The 23,763-nt window shown below is 37.6% G+C and overlaps 1 protein-coding gene across 1 annotated transcript; it reads right to left on the bottom strand.

Annotated features, from left to right (window-relative positions):
* LOC143850956 (tRNA-thr(GGU) m(6)t(6)A37 methyltransferase) lies at positions 1 to 21,825 on the bottom strand. The gene is made up of 9 exons (XM_077360251.1): positions 21,628 to 21,825; positions 21,406 to 21,527; positions 20,513 to 20,613; positions 18,780 to 18,975; positions 18,564 to 18,656; positions 16,002 to 16,061; positions 15,799 to 15,873; positions 6,082 to 6,162; positions 1 to 508 (listed from the first exon to the last, which is right to left on the bottom strand). Exons 1-9 carry the CDS (start codon positions 21,710 to 21,712, stop codon positions 128 to 130), a joined length of 1,194 nt encoding a protein of 397 aa, XP_077216366.1. The 5' UTR covers positions 21,713 to 21,825; the 3' UTR covers positions 1 to 127.
* Positions 21,826 to 23,763: the final 1,938 nt, after the last annotated feature.

The following is a 23,763-nucleotide window of genomic DNA, read 5'->3' as shown; positions in this document are numbered from 1 at the left end:
TAGTGTAAACCAATTGCAGGATTATTATCAAAATTTGAATCCTTCTTGTATAACAGTGGGGAACTTTGGTTTGCTCTGGCTTAAAACATGTAGTTTCCTACATAAAAAAAACAGCTGTGTTTAGTGTTTACTCACTAAAAAGCATGTCTCTGCACATCTTGTAATTGCACCGATTCCCTCTGGTATATCCTGCATCAAAGGAAAGAGTTGCTTTCTCTACAATGACGTTAGAACCACCATCAATTCTGTATGAAACATCAATTCCTTCCAAGGTCAAGTGATATGTTATATCCTGAAGAGTTTTTGCGCTCCCACTAGAACCTCCATCCAATTCAGTATCAGAGTCGTCCCCCGATTCCAGCAAGAGATCATCCTTCTCATGGCTTTCTTTCTTCGAAATAGGATTATGAGGGCGGTTTCGTTGAGCAAGTGACCTTATATCCCATGAAAGTACCTGCTCGATCAAGCTTCGAAATTCATCAGGTGAAGTGTATAAAGACTGTTTCTCCTGAAACAACAACATAAACACCATCAGTGATCCCTTGATGCATTTTCATCACATTGTTAGAATGTCCATCACTTCTAGAAAGGAACTAAAATTATGCAAAACACAATTTTAGGTTTTCAATAAGCATCACTTCGAAAATTTCCATGCCTTTCCTGATTGACGACATCTATCATCTATGATTGTTTGTGACAAATCGATCCGATATGAGAAGTGAAATGTTGCTCATTGATTGATTAGTCTAGAAGATGTCCTCTTTTAAAGGTAACCTAACTTGCAATTTGGGTCTGCCAAAAGAATAAATTATTATGTGCTTTATTTACATGGAAGGATCCCTTTCCCAAGGAAATGCCTCTCTGAATTTGGAGAAGTGGTTTTCAAAAATCATTTGGGCACTTACCAATGGTTTGATTAATTTAAGTTTCAAAAATATGACCTAAAATATCCAAATGCTTTGAAATTGTCAAAAGAATCTTTCATTTAGTCTAAATAAATTTAGTCATAATAAATATTGAAAGAATATTTACGGAAAATGATACATTCGCCCTTTTACTAACCAGGGCCACCTCTCCTAGTGTTTTCATAACTATGGAAAGATGTCACAGAAACACTAAAGAAGGATCGCCATGGTTAAAACACTGGGCACATTTATCACCTGCCTTACTTTAAATACAATTTTCACAAGTATAAAAAATTTGAAGTAATAATAATACTAAAGATAAAAATATCAGGAATTCATTTTTGGCTATTTCAAATCACAAGTTGTTCAATATTTGCACTTGATTATTATACTTTTGATTCCACTTATACTTTTAATTCTTTTTTGGCACCTCTTAAAAGAAGAAACCACCTTGTGAGGCTTCCATAAGGAACTGAGATCATTCACCAACTCAAAAAACAAGGTAGAAGAAAAGACAAATGTCCCGTAAATGTTGAGATGCATAGACAGGGACTGGAAAATTAAAATTTGGGGAAGGACTATAAGAGTGCTACTCATAAAGAAAAATACTACCACCATCTTGAATTAAAAAAGGCTACAGATGTTTGCACTACCATGTTTTGATAATTGCACTAACTCATCTTGTCCTTTATACACAAACAACTATCAAAGGTTATTACGGTTCCCAAAAAGCTCTCAGAAGCCAATTAAAAAAGAAAAGACAAGCTGAGTTTATGCAATTATTAAAACATGGTAGTTCCAATATCAGTAGCCTTCAAAAATAACCCACTACTGATGAAGATGCCCGACAGACATTGAATTTTTTTGTTGAAGATGCCCCATATACTTAGGTACCTCCTGCTTCATGGACAGGAGGTACCTAAGAGGGATATCTTTCGCTATCTTGGTTCAATCCTACATAAGGAAGGAGAGACTAAAGAGGATGTTAACCACAGAATAAGAGCAGGTTGGTTGAAGTGGAAGCTTGATTCAGGAGTTCTGTGCAACCCTAAAATACCTACCAAGTTACTGTGAGGCCAGCCATGCTATACGGCTCAGAATGTTGAGCCACCAAGAAGCAGCATGTGCATAAGATGTGTAGCGGAGATGCGAATGCTTAGATGGATGTGCGGCCATACAAGGTTAGATAGAATTAAAAATGAAGACATCCGTAAAAAGGTGGGGGTGGCACTAATTGAGGAGAAGATGAGAGAGCACTGCTTAAGATGGTTTGTGCATATCCAACGTAGGCCTTTGGATGCTCCAGTGAGAAGAAGTGACTCGTGCTAAGTTGATGGAGTAAAAAGAGGTAGGGGCAGACCGAAAACAACTTGGGTAGAAATAGTTAGGAAAGACTTGATGGCTAGGAACATAACAGAGAACATGACCTTCGATAGGAGACAATAGAAGAAAATGATTCATGTAGATGAACCCAACTAGTGTCAAGATTAGACTTAGTCAATTTGAGCCGGGTAGATTCTTTCACCTTCTTTATGAAAATTTTCTGAAGGATTCATTAGCCGACCCCAACTTGTATGGGAGAAAGGCTTAGCTGACTTGAGTTGAGTAGATGCCCCATAGACCTTGAATTTTTCTGTTGATTTCAAACCAACTGCAGGTTTATCAGTATGTTGATAAATCTGAGGATGTCAATTATTTTAAGCAGAGTTATTTATCAAAAACTTTCCTTCACTTGGAACTTATGGTCATAAGCAGTGTGTAAAAACTCAGACTCGATGAGAAATCAGTCCAGGTAAAGAGACTCGACTCGAGCGGGTGAATGATTGACACGATCAACTTTTCAACTTTCATTAACTTGGGTGAGTCAAATGAGTTTTTGAATGATTTGGTAGAGAAAAATTCAAGACTTGGAACAGAACTTGGTCAAAAGTGAGTCGACTCGGGTGAGCCGACAACTGACTGAAGAAGTTTTTAAACAGTGCTCACAAGTGAAACGATGCAGGAACCCATCAAGAAGAAAATGAGGGAGGAGGATCAAAGGGGTCTCAACAGACTGCTTCACATTAGATCACTTTTTTTAATCAGGAATTTATCTAGGAACCCGGGCCGACACCTTAAATTTTATTGATATAAGAAAAAGGTACAAGAGGGGGACGTACCACCTTACCTCTGAATTCAAAAAAAAAAAAAAAGGACTCAACTTACTTGCATCGAATATTTGATATACCCAAAGCATCACATTTAGCTGCACCTCTTTCTCTATTAAGAAGATCTCTCCAAAATCTGAAGATATTATTACCTTTGTAATCGCAAGCATGACTGGCTAAAGAAGCGGCCGCTCTGTAGGCGTGAAGCATTTGCTATTTCAGCTCAACTATAAGCAATATAAGATCATGCCAGTAAAGTTTTTTGGCCAAAGGAGGGTCCTTTTTGTCCTTAAGTAAATCGATGAATACCTTGCTCTCGGACTTGATCCAAATCCAATCAAACCCCAACACTTAGCAGTATCTTAGGCCATCCAGCATACCTCTTGCTTATGCTTGCATGTTAGTTGCAGTATTGTCTTTTTTTTAAAGGATGTTAGTTGCAGTATGTTGGTTGCAGTATTGTCATAATGAGAAAAAGCGAAGACTACTTTACCACAATAGTTTCTCATAACTCCCTCACCACCAGACACACTGGGGTTGCCTTTGGAAGCCCCATGCATGTTTAGCTTGATCTCACCTTCCCTTGGTATTTCCCAAGCTACTTTCCATACCTTAATAGGATTAATCAACTTAGAGAGAATAGACATTTTCCTTAAGCACCCAAACTCCCTAGTCAAAGCAATCAGTTGAAGATGAGAAGGACTTGGCTAGCATCTTTCCCCAAGCTTTGATGTCCATTATGACCACACTTGTCATCTTCGTTAAACCTTCCATCCACCTTCTACATCTTTCCCTTCATATCTCCCAAGATATAATGGATGGAATGATCTTCAAAGTAAAACCAGTCAGGATTTTTTTCCTTTTAGCTAATTCAAAGCCGACCCCAACTAGTTTGGGACAAAGGCTTAGTTGAGTTGAGTTAGCTAATTCAAACCACTGCAAGAGTCTAGAAAATATGGGTTGATTTTGAATCAGCAAAACATCACGTAGGGAGGCAAAGTAGCTCCACAAAGCTCTAGCCAATTCACTACCAACAATAAATTATTCAAATCCTCCAATGGTGATGAACAACACATACACATGGGTGGAAAAGAGATAAAAATAACTTTGCGCCTGCCATCAACTGGGACCGCGTTGAGAAAAATATCAGAATTAATCGATCAATTTATACTAAGTTGGTTATTATTTTAAAATGAGAATTAATAGGAAGACATGCCCTTTTCAGGAGGTCCCCATAAGCACTCCCTATTGCGCCATATCTCCAGAAACACACTATAATTGTTTTCCACGAGAAAAATACCTCTTTCTATAAAATGAAAAAAAAAATATACCCCTACAGTACACATGGGCAACATTAGAGAGAATGTTTGCGACAATCCTAAAACAAGTGGCTTGTTATAATTCTCCTTTTATACTTGATAAATGTTGTAGAGTGGGGCTTCACTTATGTCAAGTGAATATCTTACTGTTGTTGTAAGTTGCTTTGTGTGGTCCCTATCAATGTAAAATATAACTAGTAGGGCTGCAACAGGGTCGGGTTGGGTAGGGTTTTTCAAAACCCTAGCCCAACCCTAGATCCCATTATCTCGGCCCTGACCTGCCTTGACCCTGAGTCAGGGCCGAAAAACCTCAACCCATTGCCCGCCCTACAGGGCTTAGTGCGGCCCCGATTGGCCCTGATTGGGCAAGGCCGGGCCGGGCTGGCCCTGATTGACCCTAGTGAAAATACCTGTTAAGAGTGCCAAAAATAAAACAACCACGTATCATATAGAACAAAATGATCAATAAACAAAGAAGGGGAACAAAATAAGACAATATGAATTCAACAACATGACGGGCAGCAGAGACAATTAACAATAATAATCTAAAGAAACATCAAACCAAGATAATAGAAAACATTAACAAAAGAAACATGCACAGATGGTTCAATTCTATAATAGAAAACTTAGGGTCGGGCAGGGTCAGGGTGACCCGAGGCATTAACCCAGAATCCGACCCGACCCTGAGTCAGGGCCTAAAAATGAACCCTGACCCGCCCTCAGGGCGGGTCAGAGCTGACAGGGCGGAAACGATAGCTGTCTTTTGGATCAAGTTAGTTCTTTACAAGATGAAGAGCTTTGATGAATTTAATGGTTGTAAGATAGGGTTATATGAATTTGGAAATTTCTATAAGGCTCTTTCGCTGTAATTTTGATAGCTCTTTGATACCGAATGAAAGTTCTTGTTTTGACATTGATACCAATATCTGGTTGTGTTGTGATGCATGTAAAGTGATTCTACAAGATTTAGACCCTGTGCTGGTGTCATTTACTCTACTCAAAAAGCATATTCATGAGTATTATCTTAGACCCTGTGATGGTGTCATTTCCTCTACCCAAAAAGCATATTCTTGAGTATTATCTCAGTTTTCTCCACCGGTGACTGTCATTTCCTCTACCTAATAAGCATATTCTTTAGTATTATCAAGTTTCTCAGCTTTGAATAAAGGGCCTTTTGTGTTATTTCCATGGGTGTTTATTGCTGATATTTAATGATGATCTTTTGACTTGGAAAACCTCGTGATGAGGGGTGTTTGGTATAGTGTGTGATATTATGTTGCTTGACTTTTTTCCAGCATTAAGAGGTCTTTGAACTTAAAATAAAATGATTTCTCTACGACAAAAAACATAGAAGCAACAAATAATAGAATCTTATCTTTGAACTTAAAATAAAATGATTACTCTATGACAACAACCATAGAAGCAACAAATAATAGAATCTTATAGGTATGCACTCAGCCATTATGGGTGATAATAAGCTCAATAATAAGGAAGCAATACCAAACTAGAATGTAACAGACAATTGTTTTTAGAAGTATAGTGTTCTTTTTTTAAATTTTGGTAGTCAGGAGTAATTCAGAAGCTTCTTGGGCGAAATAAGGTTGCTCCAAATTTGAAATCAGACAAGTAAACCAGATGATTACACTTTTCATGGTGTGGTACTAAACAGTCAGGATAATTATTCTTTCAAGTGATGAGAGAAAAACTTACAGCAGTCACCCAGCAATTAGCGAGAGTGGAAGAGAAATCCGGGGAGAAATTAACAGATGCCACAGATAGTGAATTGTCCGCCTGCATAGGCCATTCGGTATTAGTCCAAGGGGATAGGAAGGTAAAGAAATACTGCAGAAGTTAAGCATAAGACAGAAAAAAATGACTAAGGTTTAATCTTATAATCAGCTCCACTTTTTCCCAAAGATTGATTTAATTGTGCACAAACTACTCAACTAGGAAAAAAATGACTGAGGTTTAATCTTATAATCAGCTCCACTTTTTTCCAAAGATTGATTTAATTGTGCACAAACTACTCAACTAGGTATTACCTCCACAGACCATTCTCTGGAGGGGAGAAAGAAGAGTTCCATTAAATTCTTTCTAAGTCTACATTTTAAACATATGCTCAACATAAAAAAGGTTACCCTTGTTTTGTTGGTACGCTTTTTACATTCTTCCCACAGATCAGTGTTTTCAGAACCTAATATCAACTTCAAACTCCAATGGATCTCATTAGAAATCAGTCAATTTGGAGTCCCTCATTGATAAACAGCGGCAAAATTTTCATAACAATGTTGTTTTATTCGATTAAAAAAAAAACAATTTTGTTTTATTCTCCTGAATTCATTATGCCTAAGTGGTTTTCCTCACTAGGAAGAAGAAAGCAGGTAACAAGTATATTATTTACTTTGGCTTTAGTCAAGGAGACAGGAATAAAATGGATTAGAATATTTAACTGCAAAGCAAAACAAGAGTCCTACCCAGGGGCAAGGTTTGAAATTTAAAATTAACCCACACATTGGTTTGACACCATAAGCATCAATTAAAAAATAGCAACAAAATGGGACAAAAAAGGTAAAAAATAAGAAGTGGGTGCTTAAATAGGAAAATTAGATAAAAATAACATTCAATAAAAAAGGTAAAAAAAAAAGAGAAATGGCTACAAGCCTATATTTAACTTATAATGACTATTTTAATGCTTAAATGGGAAAATTAGGTAAAAAAAAATCCAATGCTTGTTTTAATGTATCACATGTTGCTAAAACATGGTGAGAAGTTGATTCAAAACAAATAGCACAAGATTACATGAACGCTTGGGATCATGCCAAGAAGAAACCCATCAAGGCTTTAAGGAGAAGCCCACATTTTACCATAGTTATAAGTGAAGGGTGAGAGAGAGATCCCTTCAACCATCTAATAATATTGAGGGAGTCTCCTTCCACTTTTACTCGATTTAGGAGGTTGGGCTCATTGATCCTAATGCCATGGAGTACCGCTCTAATCTCCGCCTCATTTGAGTCTGAGAGTAGTTCCACTTTCATCTCTTAGGAGACCACCAATTCCAGCTAGACAGGGGTTCCCCATGCTAGACCCAACAAAAAGAGGCTTAAGCTTGCCAATGCTAGAGACTCCTGACCATGGGCGTTGGGCGGCCTTTGATCCCCACTGGAACAAATTTCCTTCCAACTACGCCAAAGGTCACACGATGAGACAAATATGAAGCTGGAAAGGATCCTAACTCAGGAGATCATTAGAGTAATCACATTCCATAGTGTTTTCCATTTTTTCCACCAAGACAGGAGGGACCAACTTCCCAAAAGGTCAGAGAGCGTGGAAGGGAATACCCATTTTATCCCGAATCTACTTAGGATTCTTTTCCACCAGTGTTGCATGGATTTGGATTCGCGTGTCGGGATCCGAGGTGTCAAATTCGGCAAACCCCCAAAAGTAGGATTCGGATTCGGTAATTTTTAAATTAAATAAAATTTCAAAATTAAAAAAAAAAAAATATATATATATATATATATATATATATATATATATATATATATGAGAAAACGGTTTCTACACACAAGTGTAGATAAGTTATCTACACACTAGCTTAAAATACAGTGGAGGGCATATTGTTTGGGTGATCCAAACCATTCATTTGATTGGCCCTCACATAGATAGGGTGTCCACAAAAAATCAGCTCCATAGGATCATCCCAACCCTACGATTTGTGGAGGTAAAATGGACGTGTATAAACCTTCACAAATCTGTCCATTTTTTGCCTCCACGGTTCGAAGGGTTAGGATGATCCTATGGAGCTGATTTTTTGTGGACACCCTATCTATGTGAGGGCCAATCAAGTGAATGGTTTGGATCACCCAAACAATTTGGGCCTCCACTGTATTTTAAGCTAGTGTGTAGATAACTTATCTACACTTGTGTGTAGAAACCGTTCTCTCTCTCTCTCTCTCTCTCTCTCTCTCTCTCTCTCTCTCTCTATATATATATATATATATATATATATATATATATATATATATATATATTCATGAAAAATTCGAGGGTAAAGGGTTTTTTTTTTTTTTTTTGAATGCTAGAGGGTTGGGGCGAGTTTTGTATTAAGAGAGTTTAAGGAGGAAAGGGGTCCATGTTGGAGGGTCAAGGCCCTAGGGTTTTTATTAAAATAGTACGGGTTGGTCTTTCATATAAAAAAAAGTTAGGAAGAAAATACGTTTAAAGGAAAAATATACAGGATTCGCATTTCAAAAGAGACAACGATGAATAAGATTCACTCGGAAAAAAAGGATTCGTGAGGGACACGGCTACAACAAGAATCCGGGTGTGTCCTACATGAATCTATGCCCGATTCGGATGCGGAAACGTGTCGACACGGATTCAGTAGAGGGGGGCAAAGAATCCATGCAACATAGTTTTCCACACATACCTAGCCAATCTGCAATGGAGCAACATATGGTTCACTGACTTTCCTGCTTCCACACAAAGAGCACACCGATTAGTAATCAGCATGTGGCGGTTACAAAGACGATCCACTGTGAGGATTTTATCTAGCAAGGTCGTCCATACAAAAGCACATACACTGGGTGAGGCAGGAATGTTCCACACTTTGGCTAAGTGCGAGGGTGCAGTGCTGGATACAATCTAATGATAGAATGACTGGATGCTGAAAACCACGGAAGAGCACCGGATCGACTTTCCACAGAATTCTATATGTATCTATGAGATCGAGTATGGAATTCTGTTTACTCAATTTCCTAGTGGCTTGGCTTGGTCTCGCTCCCGCACGCCTGGACAATTGATTGATAATCTCGAGAGCCTTTCTGATGATCCAAACCCTTTTGTCTTCACTAGTTTTCTTAATGTAGCAGGCCACAAGCATCTCCAATAGACGGGTCTTCCTATCCAACTCTATCAATGAAATTCCCTCTAAAGTTGATCTTCAAAGATATTATGCTCTCCTCTCTCTCTCTCCCAAGGTCAGAAAACACCTCTTTCAGGGGAGCCTCTCCACACCAATAGTGATACCGGAACTTTATTCTTTCTCTCGAGTAAACTCTAAATCTTATCATTTCCTCAAACTTGTGCTCTTGTCTCAAGATGCCCCTCCACATGGACACTCCACCATGACGCTACCTGTCATCTAACAACCACTATCCTCGTAGGGTTCCATACTTGCTTTCAATAACTCTAACACATAGGGGCTCATTTTCCTCTCCAAACCTCCAAAGTTACTTCCCTAGGAATGCGTTGTTCACACCTTTCAACCTTCTGATACCTAGACCCCCAGATTTGATTGGCTTGCATATCTCCTCCCAAGATACTTGGTCATTGCAGGATACGGATAGGGCTAAAAGCTTCCAAGCCATATTCTTAGTCACAATGTTTTCAATGTCAAGCATCTAGTTTTGTACTATGGTGATTCATTGGAAGAAGACCTGAACCCAATGGCAAGTTCTCTCCACCTAGGGAGAATGGTGCAGATCAGATAACAAAGGACTTTATGGACACTCAGAATCATATGCCAAGAAGAAATCAATCAAGGGTTTAAGGAGAAACAGCTAGAGAAGTGAAGCAGATTGATTGATGGGTCAATGTATCGCGCCTAGTCATCGATCGAGGAATCTGTTGATCGATTAAGAGATTGACTAAACAACATCAGAAATAGGAATTGCAGAATTTATCTTTATAGACTTTTCTTTATTTTCATTTAAAAAAAAAGTTTTCTTTATGTATTTCTTTCTTTTCTTGGATGAGTTCATGTTGGTTTAGGATTTTGGTTACATGTAATTGGTTTTACTAAAAAGCAAGCACAAATTAGGGTTGGGGGAATTTTTATGATTAGAGTTTATACTCCTTATTTTGAATAAGAGCAATGATAGATATAAGGGGGGCCTTGCATAAAGAGCTGTCATTGGATCCACATCATTTTCAGTTACATTTTAAAATCGGTCGAAAAAGAAAAATCAGTTACATTTGATGACATGTATCCAATCATGAGCCCTTTTGTGGCTCTTTATGCAAGGGCTCCTTGTATCTATCATTCCTCTTTGAATAAAAGTAGAAAAAGAACACATTCTCATCTTCTTGGTTGCTTTTGTTCTTCATTGATTTTGTGATTTGCAAGCCAGGTTCCATGATCTATTTTCGTGCTTCAACACTTCCACTGCATCAAGAATGATAAAGAAAGAAAAGAGAAATGTGACTTTTGGATACGAAATAAGTTTAGGGAGAGTTAAGAAGATGAGGGAAAAGAAAATCTTCCGAGTATTTTGGATGCATAATAAGGATCATTTTTTAGTGGATGGAGAGGAGTTTTGGAGTGTCTCGATTTTGGAATATAAAAACACCTTGCCCTAATTGAAGAGAAGCAAACAATAGACTTTCAGTTTTTTTGTTTTTTTTTTTAAGTTTGGCCAAGTTTACGGTCATCCAATCGGGTGGGGCATTGCCTATCCACATTGGGGCTCAGCAAATGATGCTATCAGTTATGGTACTTCGATGCTTCTAGAGGCCAGCGTATCATGTCCAACAGAACACAATACCCGAATACTTCACGGATACATATCTTGTGTTTTATTTTATTTATTAATACAACCCTCACCATTTCAAATATATATATATATATATATATATATATATAGAGAGAGAGAGAGAGAGAGAGAGGAAAGTGTTGGTGAGCTTAAGCGCACCAAACTTATGGTGCGCTTAAGCTCCCCAATCACATGGGTCCCACAGCTCCATAGGTGATCCAAACAATTCATTTGCAAGGCCTAATCATAGATAGGGTGTGTACCAAAAATCAGCTCCATAGGATCATCCTAACCCCTCCATTTGTGGAGGACAAATATGGGCAGATTTGTGGACAAACACTGTCTGTCCATTTTGTCCTCCACAAATGGAGGGGTTAGGATGATCCTATGGAGCTGATTTTTGGTACACACCCTATCTATGATAAGGCCTTTCAAATGAATGATTTGGATCATCCTAACAAAGTGGGCCCCCATGTGATTGGGCGCTTAAGCGCACCATAACTTTGGTGAGCTTAAGCGCACCAACAATTTCCTCATATATATATATATATATATATATATATATATATATATATGGGAAAGGTGTGCGTACTCGGTCGAGTAGATAAGCTTATCTACTCGGTCGGGTTAAAAACAGTGGGGGCCCACATTTTTGGGGTGATCCAAACCATTCATTTGAAAGGCCCTTACTTAGATAGGGTGTCCACGAAAAATCAGCCCCATAGGATCATCCTAACCCATCCAACAGTGGAGGGAAAAATGGGCAGATTTGTGGACAAGCTGTGTTTGTCCATTTTTTCCCATTTTTCCCTCCACTGTTGCATGGGTTAGGATGATCCTATGGGGCTGATTTTTGGAGGACACCCTATCTAGGTAAGGGCCTTTCAAATGAATGGTTTGGATCACCCCAAAAATGTGGGCCCCCACTGTTTTTAACCCGACCGAGTAGATAAGCTTATCTACTCGACCGAGTACGCACACCTTTCCCTATATATATATATATATATATATATATATATATGAGGAAAGTGTTGGTGCGCTCGAGTGCCAAATCACATGGGTCCTACATTTTTTGTGGTGATCCAAACAATTCATTTGCAAGGCCCCATCATAGATAGGGTGTGTACCAAAAATCAGGTCCATTGAATCATCCTAACCCCTCCAAAAGTGGAGGGCAAAAATGGGCAGATTTGTGGACAAACAGAGTCTGTCCATTTTGACCTCCACAAATGGATGGGTTAGGATGATCCTATGGAGCTAATTTTTGGTACATACGCCATCTATGTAAGGGCCTTTCAAATGAATGCTTTGGATCATCCTAACAAATTGGGCCCACATGAGTTTGGGGCACTCGAGCACACCTAAGCTTGGTGCGCTCGAGCGCACCAACACTTTCCATTTTGCCCTCCACTTTTGGATGGGTTAGGATGATCCAATGGAGCTGATTTTTTGTACACACCCTATCTATGATGGGGCCTTTCAAATGAATGCTTTGGATCATCCTAACAATGTGGGCCCCTTATGTTTTGTGAGCGCCACCTCATATAAGCTATATGAGGTTAACCTCAGGAACCCTTCTCTCTCTCTCTCTCTCTCTCTCTCTCTCTCTCTCTCTCTCTCTCTCTCAATATATATATATATATATATATATATATATATATATATATATATTGAGAGAGAGAGAGAGAGAGAAGGGTTCCTGAGGTTAACCTCATATAGCTTATATGAGGTGGCGCTCACAAAACATAAGGGGCCCACATTGTTAGGGTGTGTACAAAAAATCAGCTCCATTGGATCATCCTAACCCATCCAAAAGTGGAGGGCAAAATGGATAGACACTTTTTTCCCACAAATCTGCGCATTTTTTCCTCCACTTTTGGAGGGGTTAGGATGATCCAATGGAGCTGATTTTTGGTACACACCCTATCTATGATGGGGCCTTGCAAATGAATGGTTTGGATCATCCAAACAAAGTGGGTGCCTTATGTTTTGTGAGCGCCACCTCATATAAGCTTATATGAGGTTAACCTCAAGAACTCTATTCTCAATTCTCATATATATATATATATATATATATATGTGTGTGTGTGTGTGTGTGTGTGTGTGTGTGTGAGGAAAGTTTTTCTAGTCGGCCGACTAGAGAAGCTTCTCTAGCCCACCGACCAAAAAACATTGTGTGCCCACATTATTTGGATAATCCAAAACATTCATTTGATAGGCCCTGGCATAGATCGGGTGTGCCCAAAAAATCAGCTACATAGGATCATCCTAAACCTTTGATTTGTGGAGGTTAAAAATGGACAGATTTGTGGAGTTTATACACGTCCATTTTAACCTCCATAAATCGAAGGGTTAGGATGATCCTATGGAGATGATTTTTTAGGCACATCTTATCTATGTCAGGGCCCATCAAATGAATGCTTTGGATCATCAAAACAACGTGGGGTCACTGTTTTTTTAACCTCCACTGTCCATTTTTAACCTCCACAAATCGAAGGGCTAGGATGATCCTTTGGAGTAGATTTTTTGGGCACACCCTATCTATGATAGGGCCCATCAAACGAATGCTTTGGATCATCCAAACAACATGGGCCCACTGTGTTTTTGGTCGACGGACTAGAGAAGCTTCTCTAGTCGGCCGACTAGAAAAACTTTCCTTATATATATATATATATATATATATATATATATATATATATATAGAGAGAGAGAGAGAGAGAATGTTTCCTAGACACTGGCGTAGGTAAGTGAATTGTAGTGCGCCGGTAAGTTACCTACGCCAGTGTCTAGGAAATGTTCTCTCATATATATATATATATATAGAGAGAGAGAGAGAGAGGAAACTGTTGGTGAGCTTAAGCTCACCAAACTTATGGTGAGCTAGCTTGCCCAATCACATGGGTCCCACATTTTGGGGAGTGATCCAAACCATTCATTTGCAAGGCCTTATCATAGATAGGGGGTGTACCAAAAATCAGCTCCATAGGATCATCCTAACCCCTCCATTTGTGGAGGACAAAAATGGGGCAGATTTGTGTCTGTCTATTTTTGTCCTCCACAAATGGAGGGGTTAGGATGATCCTATGGAGCTGATTTTTGGTACACCCCCCATCTATGTAAGGGACTTTCAAATGAATGGTTTGGATCATCCTAACAAAGTGGGCCCCCATGTGATTGGGCAAGCTAGCTCACCATAAGTTTGGTAGTTTCCTCATATATATATATATATATATATATATATATATATATATATATATATATATATATATATATATAGGGGAAACGTTTTCTGAGCGATACCTCAGATAAGTTATCTGAGCAAGAGCTCAAAAAATCATGTGGGCCCACATTGTTTGGATGATCCAAAGCATTCATTTGATAGGCCCTTCATAGATAGGGTATGCCCAAAAATCAGCTCCATAGGATCATCCTAACCCTTCGATTTTTTGAGGTTAAAAATGAACAGATTTGTGGAGGTTTATACCCATCCACTTTAACCTCCACAAATCGAAGGGTTAGGATAATCCTATGGACCAGATTTTTTGTGCACACTCTATCTATCTTTGGACTATCCAAATGAATGCTTTGGATCATCCAAACAATGTGGGCCCATATGTTTTTTTGAGCTCTTGCTCAGATAACTTATCAGAGGTATCGTGCAGAAAACATTTCCCCATATATATATATATATATATATATATATATATATTGGGTCTTATCTCATGGCATGGTATACCTATAACCGTATTCATGTCCTACATTTTGGAAAATGGTGACTGTATCTTTGTTCCTGTGTCTGTGTCCGTATTCGTAGCTAGGTATGACAGGCTATTGACCATTGGACAAGTCGTCTCCACCTATACTTTTAGCTGCCCTTCAGAAAAATACACAAGGGCACATCTGCCCTGCATATGTAGTTTTAAATGCAATCATTCCACTCCAAATACTATAAATATCTGTAAGATACCTCAACCATTTAATTTAATTTTGACCAAAGTAAGATTACCATTTGCATGGATAACATGAAATGGGAATTACCACTCAAAATACTATAAATATCTATAATACGCCTCTAAAATTTTATTTAATTTTGTCCAAAGTAAGGTTACCATTTGTAGAGATAATATTAAAAGGGCATCTACCACCACAAATACATGCTTGTACAGTACTCAATAAGATAGTGTTTTTACAGGAGTTGTGGAGATTAACACCTCAGCCATTAGGTTTCAAGACCAATTCCCCAACTTGCCCAACTGAAAAAGGAAAGTTGGGTTACAATTATTAGGAGGTAGATTGCCACCTAGGGCAATCACTGTTGCGGCACATACTATACTGTATTGTTAGAAGGTAATAACATCTGACTAAGAAATCATTTCTCTAATTTTTGGCAAAATAAGGGCGATTTTACCCATAACTTTCGGGGGTTTAATACAAGATCTCATTAGATTTTAAGGAGACTTATAAGAACGCTCTTGGTTTGGGGTTTCCTTATGGCAAGATGCTCTTTGAAAACTAAAATCCAGGTATTGGTGGTCTTACCATTCCTTTCATCACCCTTTCCCATTTCCATTAAAGGTTCTAGGCTCAAAATTTGACTCTTTTTTGCTTCAGGTGAATTTTCTCATACACAATTCCAAAATGCAAAGTGAACAACTAAAAGTAATGTCCTAGAAACACAAAAAATATTAATGCAATTAGGACATACCCTTACTAAACTATGATGCATAACTGCCAATTCTTGAGGATGACTCACATAACTATGTATGAAATATAAAATGTAATGTCACCTTTTACAAAAAAAATAAAAAACAAAATACAAATGTAATGTTACATATGCATAAGCATGTAAAAAATGTAATGCTAAAATTTGAACAAAGTAGAGTAGAAGAAATACCGTCACCCACTTCGGTACCGTTGCTCCTTGGATGCTGTCAGAATAGGGCAGATAAGGTTTGATATCAAGTACTGGCTGTTGATAAAGATCAGTCCATGAGCAATGTTCAGAACTAAAACTGCCAAATCAACAAGTAAATTTCAGCTCTGTCCAATAAGCATAAATCGTGGCAGTCAAAAGCCAAAAATAGGAAAGACTTGTACCGTGCCATCAACTAGGTCTATGCCAGAAAGTAGAACCACACGCCCATGCACTCTCTCCACCTGGAGTATAGGAAAACAGAAAATTCAAAGAAAGAACCGGCCAACCTCTATCCATGATAGGAAAATAGTTGAATTTTGTAGACCGGTAACAAGGATAGGTAAAATCAATTATAATTGGTTTCTAGAGATAAGTCAAGGTGAGGTTGCTCCATTGTGACCTGGTGGTCAAGGGTTGGAGTCGCGGAAACAGCCTCTCTGCAAAGCAGAGGTAAGGCTGCGTACATCTAGACCTTCCCAGACCCCGCAATGGCGGAAGCCTCGTGCACTGGGCCGCCCTTTTTTTCTAGAGATAAGTCAAGGATGGTTGGTTATGGAAACTTATTGAATTTTTATTTTTATTTTTTTCCTATTTGAGTGGCTATGTAGTAATAAAGCAGAAACCAAAATTTTCAATTACGCCATCAAGCTATCTCAATGGGCTACAATTAAAGTAAATTCAATTGGGGTTATCGGCTTGCGATTAGCGTAAGCAACATTAAGGTAAAGTTGTCATGATTGAGGAGGGAGCAGATAAAATAAAAGAGTAACAAGCAAAAAAAATACTTGAGAAGTTTATTTTAGTTACAACAATGTGTTGTCGTGATTGAGGAGGGAGCAGACAAAATAAAAAGTAACAAAAAAAATACTTGAGAAGTTTATTTTAGACACAACAATGGTTGTATTGCCAAAATCTAATCAAATTGTAGTCTATCAAGCAAGGAAAACAAAAAGAACACTGCACGCATAGTGGTTTCTAACAACGGTGAGATGACCATTGGTGCAGACAACAAAATAATCATTGATTTATCTCGGATCTTAGTCAAGGCAGGCATATGCCAAACATGAACACACCCTTAAGGTACAACTAGAACACCTGCATATACACCAAATTTTGAGTGAAATAAATATTGTGGCATCAACCTTTTTCAATAAAAGCATCACATAGTAAATCAAAAAACCCAAAGTGATGCATGGTTTCCCTTCCAATTTACCTATTATAGTACCAGAGTAAATATGATCTCCACTAGACATTCGCAATGGTTTAGTAGCTCTAGTTAGTATATGAAATTGCATAACATGATTTTTTTGGATGCATCGTGCGATGGATGTGAAGAAGGCTCAATGTCATGGCAATAATGAGCCAGCAAGGCCCACTGTCGAAGATTTCAGCCCACAATTTGGCACTGCAGGGCCCACAATTTCAAGTTTCCAAAACTCAGTAAATAGGAGAAAAATGAGTTACCGTTTCTTATTTTTAAGGAATGTTGTTGGTTTTTTATTTCAAGTTCTTGATGGATTCAGGAAGTGGCTATTTTTGGAAAATTCATATGAATCAAGTTTGTTGGGTTTTGGAATAGTTTTCAATTTGGAAGTATCGCAGCCATAAAGAGTGCTGAACTTGGTCATTGACAGAAATATAAAGATAAACAGGAAGTTTGAAAAGAGAGGTCTGGAGATTTTTTTATTTTTTATTTTGAATGGCAAAAGGTTCCAAAGTCATGAATTTCATATGTATGTCTTACTTTAGAAATGACAGATGGTTCTAAAATACAGTTCTATTGAGTTTTCTCCTTTTAGTAAGATGATGTAAGTAGGACAAGGATCTCTAATTGTATTGATAGTCAGGAGTTTGGTATTTATGGTTATATATATATAGGGTAAATTTATGTGTATTTTTGCATTTTCTGGAAACTTTCAAAGCTGAATAAGTGCTCGATTTCAGCTTCAAGATTAATTTTCTGCTGCTGCTGCTTATATAGTTATATCTCAATTCCTGTTGCTTTTCCTGCGAATGATCTGCATAAAAATTATTCACGATCAAATCTGAAGCACAATTAAATGGAAAGCTTACAATTGAATGAAAAATCGCATTAAGGATGGGCAAGATGTCGAGGACCAAGTAATTGTGGAGGTGATTCTCACACTGATTGATAGTATTATTTTTTCTGAAAATTTAAGCGTCAGGACATAGGCAACACCTAACAGAGCAACAAGAGGTTGATTTCAAAAGAGAGAGAGAGAGAGAGAGAGAGAGAGAGAGAGAGAGAGAGAGAGAGAGAGAGAGAGAGTAGAGGCATTAGCTTTTAGACTCCAATGGAAGTGTCTTCCAAAAAATGTCTAGCAATGAGGACCTTTTCCAAAGCAAATGTTTAGAATCTCAACTTTCTATGGCTTTCTTCAAGCTTCAAAGAGTTCTTAACAACATTGCACGAAAATTTTAAAGAGGAAGCATCTTTCCCGCATTTATAATAAAAGACCAAAATACTCAGCAGAGCAGAAAATTAAAGATGAAGTATCAGCACATGTTAGACATTACAGAATTAACATCAGCTCAAGGCTCAAAACTTATAACCATTCATTATACAAACATTCTAGAATAAGATGACTGCCCTAAAGCATGTCAATGCATACGAAAAGCAAATGAGCCCCCTGTAATAAAAATGGAAAAACAAATAGCTTGATTGCTTGCATAGATAGGGCAAGGTCGATGTGGTGATACAAAAAGCAAATGAGCCCCCTTACCTTTCCAACAGTAAGACCAATAGGGCAAGGTCGATGAGGTGATCTTGTAGCGAGAACCCCCATCCTGCCACCTTTCAGCCTAGGTACTCTCACCTATCCAAATTATGAGATGATTAGAAATGATAGCAATAGTTACTTGTAACATCCTGTCTTAACTTGAAAAAACGAGAGATGATTGTATCCCAGATTCCCATCTTAACATGCTACATCACAAACCTTTGCTTTAAACTTTGATCTAGATGACTCCTTCCACAACTTTTCCATGTTTGTGTTCAGATGGAAAACATAAAGAATCCAGCAATGAGAATATTCCTTAAGGCCTTCAAGTGCCTCCACTGGAACCTGGCTGGAATCAAGTATCAAGCATGCCCTAGAAAGGGGTACAAGTAAAGGTTGCCTTGGAGTTCCATTTCTGCACAAGATGAAAGGAGAACCTTTTCTAAAAGACATTATATATGCATATAAAGATGCATAACAAACATAAATGTTGAAACACACACACACACACACACACACACTTTAATTCTCATCCTCAAAAGGTGGAGATTCGAATCTTCAACCTTTAGAGAAATTCCATCACCCCTTATGTAGGGAAAAGATAATTATCTCCATCATCAGTTTCCACAAAAAATTATGGGCATTAATCCATACCCTAAGTCTGACCATTTTGAGCAGGTTGAGTTTGTATCTCCCATATACGTTATATATAATCGTGGATTTATTGTAACATTATTATAGGTGGATGATGGGCCCTATCAACACTAATGTCACTTATTAGTGGCAATCTTATAATTAAGTTGAGTTGGATTTTATATAAAATAAAGTGTGGGGATCATATCAACCCATACGAAAACCCTTTTCCCCATAATTGCTTTTTAATGATACCCCCTTTCTCCATATTCTTCTCTTCTCTTCCCTTCTTTCTTTCTACTTTCTCTTCTCACACAAACCCTAACCCATATTCACTACTTGGTATCAGAGCATCAAAGTGATCAAGACTACGGGAAACAAAAATCCGCCTTCCTCTTGGGTTGCATTGTGATAGGAAGATGGAGACTCTGCTGATGTAGATCTGTTTGTACATAAATTGTTTCCCTTTTTCTTCTTCACCCTTCCCGGTTGGGTTCATAAATTGTTTCCCCTTTCTACTCCTATCGTATCTCTTTCTTGATTTTGATCTCTTTCTCGATCTTGATCTCCTTCTTGATCTTGATCGTTTTCTTGATCATAATCACTTTCTTGATGTTGGTCTCTTTCTTTATCTTGATCTTGATCTCCGGGATTCACATCAATTTGGTATCAGAGCGCTAGGTTTACATCAAAATTTCTTTTCTTCTATTCTTTTTTCTTCTTTCTAAGGACTTCCACCCACGTCAGTTTGTCCCATTTGATATACTTTGCTTTCACATATAGGACAAACTGATATGCTGGTAATGGTAGGCCAAACTTTAAGGGTGGCTCACGCATGCGCTCACTCACTCAATAGCTCACTCTGCACTAAGACTATTTATTAGCCTTTCCCCTGTGAATATAGCTTCCTACTGGAAGTGAAGTGCATAAATCTTAGTGTTTTTCTTCTCTTTATTTTTTATTTTTTTTTTTCTTCCATAATACATAGTTGCGCACACATAAATCTTAAGAGTTTTTCTTCTATTTATTTTATTTTCCATAATACATAGTTGCGCTAGCTTTTCTTCTAACAGACACGACACATTATCAAGGTCAGAATCAACCACGTTATAGAGTACAAAGAAATACTACACATAATATCAATAAACACAAAAACACCAAATGATGATCTTGGTCCGTCACCTCCTATGATGCATCCAGTATATAATCCCTCCAAACATTGGCAAGTAAAAAAGCACTTAAAAGAACCAGATTCACATAGAAAACCCAAACAATATTGATAAGAACTTAACCACTATAGTCAATATCTCTAAAAATACCTGGTAGAAAAGCAAGAATTTACTGTAGCAATGGGCATCATGGGATAAGAAGCCGGCTTTGATTTGTCAGAGTTGTGTTGTAACAATGCTTTCCTCAGAGCCTGCAAGGCCAAAATCACATTCATAGCATAGGCAGCTATAGCAATATAAGAAATAAGATAAAAGAAAAGGCTACTGAATTGTATACACGTTAGACATAAAGGTTACAAGTCGGATATTGGTACAACCAAAGTTGCCCTTTCTATGAGTAACTTTGAATCTAGACATCAATTACCACTAGAAATATATTAGAGAGTTTGAATAACAAGCACAGATTCAACATAAGAAATCAAGTAAATTATTTGGATGCTTGAGCTTGACAAAGCAACATTACGTTAACTGACAAACACTATTATGAGTCTCTAATTAGCAACTGAAAAAAATATATATATATAAAAACATTTATATGGACCAAAAACAAATCAAATCATGAATGCATCCATTCCAAACCCACAAAATCCCACCTTAACTTTAAAGTTAAAAAAGAAGCAGCAATAATAATGTAAGAGTGAACATTCAAAGAACATAAATGGAAAACATTAGCATCTCAAAAAAATCGACGAATATCGAAATTCGAAGATTCATTTAGGCCATGTTTGGATTGCATGATTTTTCTGGAAATGTTTGTAAAGGAAAAACATTTCTGAAATTTCCTACTACTTCTACACATAAAAAAGATAACTTGAACCAATCCTATTCAATTTTTATTTAAAAAGACCTTCGATTTATGATGATATCCCACTAAATTAACCATAATCATATTATTTCCCTCTAAATTACGGAAAGAAAATAGTTTCCGTTGGAAATGTTTTTCTTGCAATCCAAACAGGGACTTAAAAGAAAAATGAAATTACCTGTTGAGCTCTGATTCTACCTTGCCTTTCAGCGCCACATTTTTTTAAAGAAGACGCAAGAGAAACTTCCAGATCTCGAATCTGAGAGTCCAAACCGCGTTTTTTCTTCCTTAAAATGCAAACTAGATCACAAGGAAAAGGTTCTTAGGGTTTTTGAGTTGTTAACAAAGAGATTTAAGTGAAGAAAATTGGAAGAAATTAAGCAGATTAGAGAGATTTTACCAGAAAAAACTACAGTTGTGGAAATTGCTACAACTGCTAAAGTGAATGACACTTTCAACCACTTCGTAAGTTCAGAGCTTGCCATGATCGAGCTTCTAGATACCCTAACCCTAGCTTTTCGCGTATCTGAAAGAGGAGACGGTCGTTCCAGTTCAGATTTTGGTGAAAGGACATAAATGTCCTGTAAAAATCAATCTATTTTAACTGTTTTTATAGATATCAGCTTACTATTTATTCTAAACGCATAGGGCATGTGGGGCTGCACATGGTTCGGTCCGCTTGGGTTTAAGAGAATTTCTTAAACCGAACCGATCCCATCGGTTTGGATTTTTTCCAAGCCGTAACCGAACTGATTGGCAGTTGAACTGAACCAAACCGAACCGGTTTTACAGTTTATTTGTATTTTACCTATAAGTAATTGGTAGTCATAAATAGAAAAAGACATGATGGATTAATATTGGACGAACCGTTTGATTTGGGGGATAATGGACAGCTTTGGACCATTTGATTTTGGGGAAAATGGACGAACCGTTTGAAGTTTGAAGTTGAACGGCAAAAAATACTAAAAAGAGTTATCTGAACTGGTTCGGTTTGGTTTTCATATCAATTGCCGGTTCGGTTCGATTTTGCGGATTAATATTTTCTGAACCGTGAACCGAACCGATTGAATCGATTTTGTGAAAATCGTAACCGCGACCGAACTGGTAGATATAAATGTTAGAATTTTTAAACAAAATAATAAAAAGATTTGAAAAGTCAAAGATGCTTTTTCTTTTTGTTTAAAAAAATTTGGAGGGAAGATTCAAATTATGTTTCCCTCTCTTTTTTTAAAGCAAAAGACTTTTGCATATGTGGGGACTTGAACCCAAGACCTTGGTGAGTGTGCTTGTGGTGTGTTTTCAAAACCAAAACCGTTTTTGTCTTTTAATGGTAATTAAGAGAGAAACGTTTATGTCTTTTAATGGTAATTAAGAGAGAAACGTTTTTGTCTTTTAATGGTGATTAAAAGAGAAACGTTTTTTGTCTTTTAATGGTGATTAAGAGAGAAACGTTTTTTTGTCTTTTAATGGTGATTAAAAGAGAAACGTTTTGGTCTTTTAATGGTGATTAATTATCCTCCAACAGTCATATTCTCATCTATAAAAAGAAGAGAACAGCACCATTGGAGGATATAGTTTTTTACAGAAAAAACATCAAAGTTTCTGCTTGTCTTCTTCCTTTCCTCCGTTCTGTTCTACGGTGATTCTGGGTGGACCAGTCAGCGAGTGCACGTGGACTGGAGCCAACTTTGGCTGTTTTATCTTGGAGCATCGGTTCGCGGATCCCGGTTTGCACCGGTAGGGGGCGGATACGATTCTTAAGGAGAGTGACCAGTGGCACGACTCAGCCTTCTTCTTCTCGATCTGTTTTACAGAAACGTTTTCTACAAAAGCTAAGTACTGATTTATTTACATTTCTAATTTCTGGATTCAATCAAGCCATATATCAGATCCTACTGGACAACATCTAATTTGTCCAACAATCTTAAGAATCGTATCCAACAATCTTAAGAATCGTACCCTTCAAATCTGATCATATGGCTTCTGATAATCCGAACCCAACTTCTGTTGATACCATCTCTGTTGAGAATTCCAATCCAACGGTTGTTCGCACCTCTGTTGTGAACAGAATTCTCAACACCATTCCAGATTTTTCCAAGATCGAACGCCTTACTGGATTGAACTATAGAAGATGGAAACAACAGATCTTGTTTGCTCTACAACAAATTGGTGCCGCTTTTGTTCTTACACAATCAAAACCATCTGAAGATTCTGCTGATTTTGAAAACTGGAATAATGCTGATTATATTTGCAAGAACCATCTCTTGAATGGTTTGTCAAATGACCTTTATAACGTATACTATTCATTTGAACATGCTGCTGATCTTTGGAATGCATTGGTAACTAAATATGATTTAGAGGATGCTGGAAATAGGAAATATGTGATAGGGAATTTTTTAGACTTTGCTATGGAAGATGGGAAACCTATATGTGCTCAAATAGATGAGTATCAGTTCCTAATTGGAGAATTGGCTAAGGAAGGTATGAAGTTACTTGACACATTCGTGGCTGGTTCTCTTATTGAGAAACTGCCTTT

This window comes from Tasmannia lanceolata, unplaced genomic scaffold (genome assembly GCF_043159265.1).
Source record: "Tasmannia lanceolata isolate RefF3 unplaced genomic scaffold, GAP_Taslan_0.1 ptg000018l, whole genome shotgun sequence".
NCBI classification, from domain to species: domain Eukaryota; kingdom Viridiplantae; phylum Streptophyta; class Magnoliopsida; order Canellales; family Winteraceae; genus Tasmannia; species Tasmannia lanceolata.
Note: the sequence above shows the minus strand (reverse complement) of the source record. Positions and strands in the feature narration are given on the sequence as shown.